The sequence below is a fragment of the Chelonia mydas genome, chromosome 7, assembly GCF_015237465.2.
Source record: "Chelonia mydas isolate rCheMyd1 chromosome 7, rCheMyd1.pri.v2, whole genome shotgun sequence".
Taxonomy (NCBI): Eukaryota; Metazoa; Chordata; order Testudines; family Cheloniidae; genus Chelonia; species Chelonia mydas.
This window is the reverse complement of record NC_057853.1, coordinates 23083726-23093168: the sequence shown is the minus strand read 5'-3', so window position 1 is coordinate 23093168 and position 9443 is coordinate 23083726. Positions and strand designations below refer to the sequence as shown.

The window sequence follows — 9443 nt, the reverse complement described above, 5'->3', positions numbered from 1 at the left end:
CGATGGAGGAATTCTTCTGTCAACCTAGCTAGTGCCTCCTGGGGAGATGGATTCCCTACACTGACATGAGAACTCCTACACTGAAGTGCTACAGCTGTGCCTCTGTAGCATTTCAAGTGCAGACAAGCCCTGGCTATGTCAGACCTGGACGTACCAGCTCTGGAAAGCATCCAGCAGCTGTGAAGTGATCCCTAAGAGGCACAGCTCTCAGAGGTGGTTATTTCCCAATATAATGCCATCCAAAATTGGGAAGGAGTCTGTGCTTAGGTGAAACAGTTATGCCAGGCAGGCAAACACCTCTCTCTCTGTAGTCAGAAGAGGCCAGAGGAGCTTTCAAATCCAGGTGGTATCATCTCTATAGGATGCCTGAACAGCCTAAAATAAACTCAGTTGCCGGGCACAAGCCCAAGTCGTGTCATGAACCATCACTTAATAATGAGAAACTGAGATACAACGTTCCCCTTCTGGTTTACTAACTGAATGTTCCACATAGCGCCTCTCACTGACGGGAGGTGGAAAGAAAATCCCAGGACAGTAATTAATCATCTTCTCTTTCCTGGAGTTTTAAGACTGCGTCCCCTCTTCATTTCCAGCTCTCATACTTCTAGCCATGGTACCAAAAACTAGATATTGTCCTCAATATTTGGTTAATATTGAATTAATCACCCCTTTTTATGGCTGGGAGGGGGGAAAGTCAGGAAGCCCAAGGCTGCCACAGACAGGGAGCAAGGCAGAAGGACTGGTTTTTCTTATTTCTGAGCAGAACACTGATACAGCCATCACTGTAAATGTGGGGGAACTATTAATTACATTCAAAGATGAGCCAAGACCGGAATGTCAAATCCAAACAGCATTGAATTTTGGGCTGAGGTGGGAGATCAGATTAGAATCCATGGGTCCCACCCTACTCACATGGTTTTAGTTCTAGGTGTCCTGAAATAGAAACAGGTCTATTTCCTGGATTTAGGGCATGATCTGATACTGAAAACCAGCAGCTCCCATTGACTCGAGCCCCAGGTAGGACTGGATTCTTAGTTTGGATTCAGCCCTAAATGGCAGAAATCTCTTGAGAACAGGTGGTCTCAAGATACTTCTGCCATTTGGGGTTTAAATTTCATATGAGCAGTCGCTAGATCTTGGGGGTCTGAAACCCAAACCTCAGAATAAACTGGATCCACAAACTCCTTCCTCAGCTCCTCCCTGATTATTCATAGGTCAGAGTAAGTTTGAGCAGCCACAGTCCCATTCAGCCTGCTAGAACTACATTTCTTCCTAATGCTCCCCAGAACCTTCCGTCACCCATCACCCAGCACTTTAATGGAATGCAGTTAATACATGAATATCATTGTATGGGATGCATAGAAACTTCCTCTTGCCATCCACAGATGTGGGAGGCTGGAATCTGTGTCATTTAAGCCTTTTCTGCTCAGCATTCACAGCTGAAAAAACAGCAGGCAAACTCCTGACCTCACAAACTAAATAGAAGGCATATACCCCCATTACTTCAGTCCACCCTGACACTCATTGGGTTGCTTGTGTGAAGGGTAGATCTACTTAGGAGGAGTTCAGTCTATGGAGATGGTGCTTTGTTGTCTTGAGAAGAAAGGAAAGGCTTTTCTAGCTAAATCTGTTATTTAGTTTACATCTTTGCTAAGGCAGCTAGATCCTATTGTTAACCCACTAGGAGGTGGGCATTACATAACCCACCACGAGGTATGAACCAGCAAAGCCCCTTCACCGCAGATTCTAACAGTTCTCCCAAGGAAAATCTAGTGAGATTCCCCTCCCAACCCCCCAGAGGCAGGAAGGAATCGAGTACAATATCCCTTTAAACAGGGGCCACAGTGGGGTGAAATGTCTGACGACAGTTTGAGTGGCAGAGTGAAGTGTGACTCTTGTTTGTTTGGACACTCAAAGTACTTAGAGCAAATGTCTCAGGCTCATGTTGTTTTATAGATAAAAGGATCCAGGCCTTGTCACAGGATCAACTGGCTGCCAATAAACCCTTCTTCTGGTGACACCCCCTGCCAAGCCTGTTTCAAAACAAAATATATATATATATATATTGTTTCGTTTTCACAGCTCAGAAAAGCTCTTTGGCTTGGAGGAAAATTCAGGGTCTGTTGGAGTTCTGGGCAAAGGGTTAATTGGAGCTGTAGCCAAAGGTCCAGGATTTGGATGGAAGTTTGTGGTCAAGCTGTAGTTTTGAGTGAAGGCTCAGAATAGGTTCGTTTCAGTGTGAAGCTTCAGGGCTCAGTTTGGGATTAAATTTGGGGCTTTTTTTTTTTTTTAATCCAAATCTCTTTCCCATCCCTAGCACAACAGGTCTGAAAAATGTAAACTGCCTGCTTGGACGAACATAGGGGAAAGGCCCTATAACATGAGACCTCAGCTGTCAGACTGCTCTTCCCATGGATTTGATTGTGTTTTAAATTGTGACTGGAGCGGATGGGAGAGGGCCACAGTAACTCTGCCCATCTGGCATTCTGAAGCAGAAATCTAAGTAAAGGGGGGGAGGGGACCCAAAAGATCCAAAGATAATGAGCACCATTAAGGTTAGTCTGTCTCATGATTGTTTCTTATTAAAAAGAGACTGTACTTTATCTGAGCAGGATATGCTGTTCGGATGAGGGAATTAGCAGAACGACTGCCTCCATATCATCTAATTAGCAAAAATGTTGATAAGCAGATACAATCACATATGATTAGGATCCTTTTAAAAAGCCACTCCATTAATTAAATAGACAGAGAGGCCACCTACAGCCCTCCCGTGCCACTGATTAGAATACAAATATTTACACTAATCTCACCTCCATCAGCCATGGGACACTTTTGAGTATTTTTAGTGACATCTGATTACTATTGATTTCCATCCCCAATGTCAGGCCGTTTTGTTAGTATCTGAAAGTGCTGCCTTCAGTTTCGGATGCTTTAAATCATGTTAAGCGTTTATCTTAATGACGCTGCTGATAACCACTGCTCAGGTCACTCGTACTTCTCTTCAAAGAACACAGCCTGGGCTGGTTTTTATTGTTTGTACTTGAGATTTAAGATACGAAAAACATTTCTCATTTCAAAGCCTTGGTTTCTTTGGGGCTGCCTGGCTAGTTTGGGTCTAGTTACTTGATGTGTGCATGTTTTTCTCCCTCTCATTTCTCTTTCACCATCGCTTTTTCACTCCTCTGTCTCTCTTGCAAACCCTTTTAGTTTACAGCAGTGGCACTCAGTTGAACTGCTGCTAATCTCAGACGCCTGCTGCAGGCAGCAGAGGGACGGGCAGTGATCAGCCCCCATTGCAGATGACAGTAGAAAAACACTTCCTACATTTCAGATTGGTAAATGTACTAAATCCAAGACAGATAATCCAGTGCGCCAGCGAGTCTGAGACTCTACGGACACTCATCATCAAATGCGAGCATTGTGGCCACTGAGGGAGGAGATGCTTCTCAAATGGCACAGCTGAAAAAGTTAGAATTACCTCCTTCCCTGTCCATACAATACCACTCACGGCAAACAATCTGGATTGGTTTCTGCTGGGCACTGGCTCTTGCTAAAACCCACAGGGAACCTCTCAGCAGGCTGACTGGGATTACTCCTGATCGAGTCTTTCTCCTCCATCTGACAGAGAACGGACATGCTAGAAACAGGAATGGAATTGCTTGTGAAGTCTTGCACAAGGGTCTTTAAAATGTTCAAATCTAGCCCATGTTGGCAAAAGATGTTGGCGGCCTGTGTGAGATGAGTTTGGTAGGTTCTCAGTCCACTTCCTAGTAGATAGGCATCTACATCACAAAAACCACTAACCGAACCCCCTGAATGGCAATTTTAGCTCAGAGGCCAATGACTGAAAGGGCCATGGAGCCTGACCTATCTCCTCCCTGAAGGTCAGGTTTGAGGAACACTGGTGGGAAAGCATGGAGGTGGTTTGCATCTACCTGTGTAGTACCTGTTTTAGGGATAAACAGAGGGCTCCAGGCACCAGGGGTGTCAGGTTGGCACTTTTCAGCAGCACTAAGGCCCCATTCCTACAAAGAAGTGCTTACCTTTAAGCACAAGTGGTCCCATTAATTTAGTTGGACTATTCACATGCTTAAAGTTGAGTATATGTAAACCTTTGCAGGATCAGGGGAGGTCCCAGGCTAAAATCCAACAACTGAGTGTTTTGGTACTTTTAGGACTTAGGGATGTTTTCTGAGCAAGGAGGCAGTGCCCCTAGCCCAAGTGGAAACCCTAATACTACACCCAAGCACAAGAATCTAAGTGGTCCCTCAACTTGGTTTCCTCCCCTAATAAACAGGCAGAAGAAAGAGAGTGAGGTCAATACACGGAACAGTCACTCAACATCCCTGCTGAAGATTTCAAAATCTGAGTGAGGGAAAAGAGACAAAAAAGTCCATACTTTTTTGGAAAGAAAAGGAATGAAGGTACCACTAATTGTTGAAACCCAACATCCAGTATATACAGCCAGCCACTCCCTCCTCTTCATTCCTTCTGGATGTCCAATTAATTAATTAATAATTATTTGGAAACTTTCTCTCATTCCTTGGCACAAATTGGCCTCCAAATTCAGAAGGCATTGGGAGGAATGTTAGCTTGCCATGGTGGGATGGATTTTTTTTTAACATACTTTCTCAGTTCAAACAGTACTCCCCAAAACACCAATCCCCAAAGCACCATCCTCCTCCAATTAATAAGGCCACACTGGTGGTGGTGAAGGCAGGTGTCTGATGTATTCACAGCACATGATACTCCTTTGACTTCAGTACTGCCCTTCATTTCCTTGAGCGCCAATCTCAAGAATTTCACTGCACTGACTGATGGTGACTTTTAGAGCTGGATTTAGATATTACATTACAAGTAGCTCCATAGCATTGTCCCATCACTGACCCACAAGAGAAGCAGACCCTTGCTGGCAATGAAGTGGAAATTCTTGCAGCCAAAGGCCTCTTCTGTCCAGTCTGGGTTGGTTAGCTCTAAAACCTTCTTAACTTCCCCTGTAGGGCTGCTTTCTAGTGGATGTTGCAGTTTTCCCTTTAGGTCTACTGCCCTGTACATAATGGATTTCCGCCATCTGTGTGTGCCAAGAAGAGGGCATAAAGCCAATACACATTAAGAGCACAGTCACATCATCAAAATTTTTGTTTCTATCATAACAATGTTCACTTCTGTGGTACCTTTCACCCAAGCATCTCAAAGCACATTACAAATATACAGATAGAGAAAATGAGACAGAGAGAGAAGATGGGACTTGTGATACAGCAAGTCAGTAGCAAAAATATAGTTCAAGAGTCCTGGCTCCCAGTTCCCCCAATCTCTGAACTCCATTAGCACCAATGGAATGACCAGTGTGAGAGGAGAATCATGGCCTATAGTGTATATTTCATAACTACCTCAAAATCCACAGTCAGAGTACAATAAGACATAGCCGTATATAATGCCTTACTGTCATCAGAGAGCTGTATTTCACACTTACATCATCATAGATGTGAAATATAATTTTTTAAAATGTGAGATGAAACAGAAGGTGGTCCAATAAAAGATATTACCTCACCCACCATGTGTCTCGAATAACCTGGCAGCGACATGGCCACAGCAGCACTGCAAACAAAAGATAAACCCCAGACAATATGTATAGGATTTTCACCAATATCACTTCAGTATGCAAAAAACAAACAAAAAAAAACAAAAACAAAAAGAGAACTAAAATCAGCTGTACAATGATTGGCTGAATTACCTCTGATGTCACAATCCCACAACTCAACTGTCTTAAAATCAAAGAGTAAATTTAAACAATGTGTTTCTTTCCCTGTGGCTCCAAGCGCTAGCAAATCAAAAGATGAACTGAGCAAAACCAGCAGGTCATAAGGAGCAAATTTGGAGCGCCCAAAGGAAACAGGATTTCCTGGATCCTGAACGGCTCAGACTTCAGGCCACTGAGCAGAGAGAAAAGAAAGCATTTCAAAAGCCATCCACCTTTCATTTGGGATGGTGAATTATTACGAAGTTTTAGGACTTCACCAAAAAGCCTCACAAGATGACATTAAAAAGTCCTACCGTAAACTTGCATTAAAATGGCACCCTGATAAGAATCCTAATAACAAGGAGGAGGCAGAGAAGAAATTCAAAGCCGTAGCTGAGGCATACGAGGTTTTATCAGATCCCCAAAAACGTTCCATCTATGATAGATCTGGAAAGGAAAGTCTGCACAGAGGAGGCAGAGGTGCAACTGGAGGCCACTTCCACAGCCCATTTGATTCTGAATACATATTCCGTAACCCAGAAGAGATTTTCAGGGAATTTTTTGCAGGAATGGATCCCTTTGCACATGATTTCTGGGACAGTCCATTTGATGGAAATGTAGGTGAAAACAGAAACAGAACTCGTGGAAGAGGAGCTAGCTTTGCCGGCTTTGATGTATTTCCTGATCTTATGGAATCATTTATGTCATTTGATTCAGTCAACCCCGGTGAGCACACTACATTCTCCTGCAGGGCCTTTGGAGGAGACACGAGTGGGTCAAACAACTTCAGATCAGTCTCAACTTCTACGGAAGTGGTCAATGGTAGAAGAATCACTACCAGGAAAATCATTGAGAATGGACAAGAAAGAACTGAAGTTGAGGAAGACGGGCAGCTGAAGTCCATAAAAATCAACGGAAGAGAACAGCTGAAATGTTAGCAACTCACCGCACACCTGTGCAGAAACGTTACCAGCAAGCTGTTTGGAAGATCTCACTTGTGGACTCTTGATCAGTAAAATGGGATCCAATATAAGTAGTACGAATAAACAGCTTCACTGAGTTACAATTGTTACAGATTTCTGCATTACTTGGAACAACTATTTCACAGCTAAAGGTATAGAGGCATGCTATTCAAGCTGGCTCTAATTTTAGTAAACCTAGAATAAATGTATCTCAGTATTTCAGAAGTAAATACTGCAAGGGTAAGTCTTCCTGGATTACCAAACAGACTAAGTATGCTAAGTACAGGGGGACTGGATGGCCCAGGGGATTGGTTATGGGTGAGAGAGCCTTTCATTTCTAGGTTGCAAGTTGGGTCCAAGTGCAAGCTTTTTGGTGACCCATGTGAAATGTGTTGATGGAACCATTGTAGTAGACAGATGTCCACATCACAAGTGATAGCTGTATTAATACTCTTAATATAGCCACCAAGAACTGAAATGGCACAGAGCCTACAGTCCTCTTTCACCCCTAGAAATGGACTGTTCTTGTTAAGGTTAAGGCATGCTGGTAAGGCCGAATAGAAACTTGTGCTACCACAGTACCTACCCTGTAGATAACTAGAGAATGTCAGTCCTTCAGGGTGCAGTATTCACTTGCACTAAATTCACACTATTTTACAAAACCACATTAAAAGAAAACTCTTCATAAAAATGGTTGAGAACAGAAGACAAGGTTTAGTAAGCCATCCTCAGCATATCATGGAATTACAACACGCAAACCTGTGGAAGGACAGTTTGGTAGTGAGAAACATTAGGAAGAACAAGTTATCTTTCAGCTATATTAAAAAGAAGGGAGTACTATAGGACCTACTGAAAACTGCAAGGGGGAGAGCTGGATATTGGGAATATTTGAGGAGTTGAACTAAGCAGAGGGATGATGAATATATGCATGGATGTAGGGACAGATATGGCACTGGTAGCCAAATACCATTGTGTTCACAAAGCTAAACACTGGAACTCAGCTCATCAGGCCTGGATGCGTTACACTCAGTCTGTTAAGGGAGTTCTGCAAGAACTTAGCAGACCGATTGGCACATACATAGGCGATCTGTCCCTACTGTTGGGCAGAGCACCAATAGATGTGAAGGTGGCTTGTGGTAGCCTTTTCTTTAAAAGGATAAAAAGTTCTAACCAGGAAAACATAATAGGCCAGTTAATCAAACTTAATATACTTAGCAATGTGTTCAATGTGCTTTATGAACATTCATTATTACAACCTGCCTGTGAGCAGGTGAGTATTATCCCCATTTTACAGATGGGGAAACAGATTCAGAGAGGTTATGAGACTTGCCAAAAATGACACAGCTAGTGGCCATCAGGATTAGAATTCAGAAGTTCCAGCCTCCTCATGCCAAACTCTAGTAATGTTTAAATTAGGAGAGCAAACTAGGAAATGATTGAGGGAATGTAACATGAGTATATGGGAAGTGAGGCATTTGGGATTTAAAAATCATAAGATGATCTTGCTAGGCAAGGAAACGGAATTTAATCATAATGAAAGGGAGTTAGCAATTCATGTCAGCAACAACAAGGAAGGGAATTTTGAGAACGTCGCTCAGTTGCTGTAAAGGAGGACAGTAGGTTATCAGGCTATATCAGGAGAAGTATATTAAACAAATTATTTATACCATGGTACAAGGCCACGATGGTGAGGTACCACTTAGAGCCCTGCATCCAGTTTTGCACAATATGGGGCCAAATTCAGACCCACTGAATTCACTTCTAATTTGAGTTTGGTCCTTTACCTTCAGAGACAAATGTGTTTGTGCTGAGCCTAGTGGGAAGGGATCTGAAACATGAACGAGGTCTTTGGATGTTACTGCAATACAAAACAACAACAATGAATAGAAATGAACATATCCTGGAGAAAGCTCAGTGAGGAATTACTGAACTGATCAAAGAAGTGGAGGCCTCTAAACCATGATGATTGCAAAAACCTATAGAGTTTGAAGATGACAAGTCACTGGGGAGGGGATCTCCATGTCTTAGGCAAGGATCGCTTTAGTGTTTTGGGGATGTGTGTGAATGCTGGTGGTGCTGTAAGCTTAGACAATCATTTCATTGTCATGCTGAGCACTGGTCAATGCTGGGGAACTGGGCCTGTATTAGCTAAAAAGATTCAGAATGATTAAAAGCTGATGCTTTGGGTGCAAACAGACATGAAGGATGGATTTATGATTGCAAGGTCTCACAACATAGGGGCTTGGTTCAGGGGCAAGGAGATCAAGATTAGATGGGCTGAGAGCAGGCAACGCAAAGGTCTTTTCTACATGGTATAAGCTAAGATGTAAAATTAAGTCAATATAATTAATTATACCAGTATAATTCGCTTTGCGAACACCCAGAACACAAAGAAGGATCTTTTCTGGGTTTAGCTTATGTCACTTGGGAAGGGGGCTAAGCTAAACTAAACAAAGTCACTCTTATACTGGAATAAGATTGTCCAAATGGGGGTTTATAGCTGTATAACTAGACTGGTTTAACTGGTAAATCTTTCCTGTGTGGACAAATCCTGAGAGATAAGGCTTTAAGCAGGTAGAGTGGACCTGAAGAGCCTTAGATCTGGTCTACACTTAAAATTCATCTGCAATTTCATATTTGAGTTCCTTCAGAATTCTGGGGTCAATAACATCTGGTCCTGGTGACTTATTACTGTTTAGTTTATTAATTTGTTCCAAAACCACCTCTACAGACATCTCAAT

The 9443-nt window shown here is 42.7% G+C and overlaps 1 protein-coding gene across 1 annotated transcript; it reads left to right on the top strand.

Moving 5' to 3' along the window:
* The first annotated feature begins 5985 nt into the window (after positions 1-5985).
* On the top strand, positions 5986-6678 carry DNAJB8 (DnaJ heat shock protein family (Hsp40) member B8). Its single transcript, XM_007060017.1, has one exon. The coding sequence runs from the start codon at positions 5986-5988 to the stop codon at positions 6676-6678; it is 693 nt and encodes a 230-aa protein (XP_007060079.1).
* The last annotated feature ends 2765 nt before the right edge of the window (positions 6679-9443 follow it).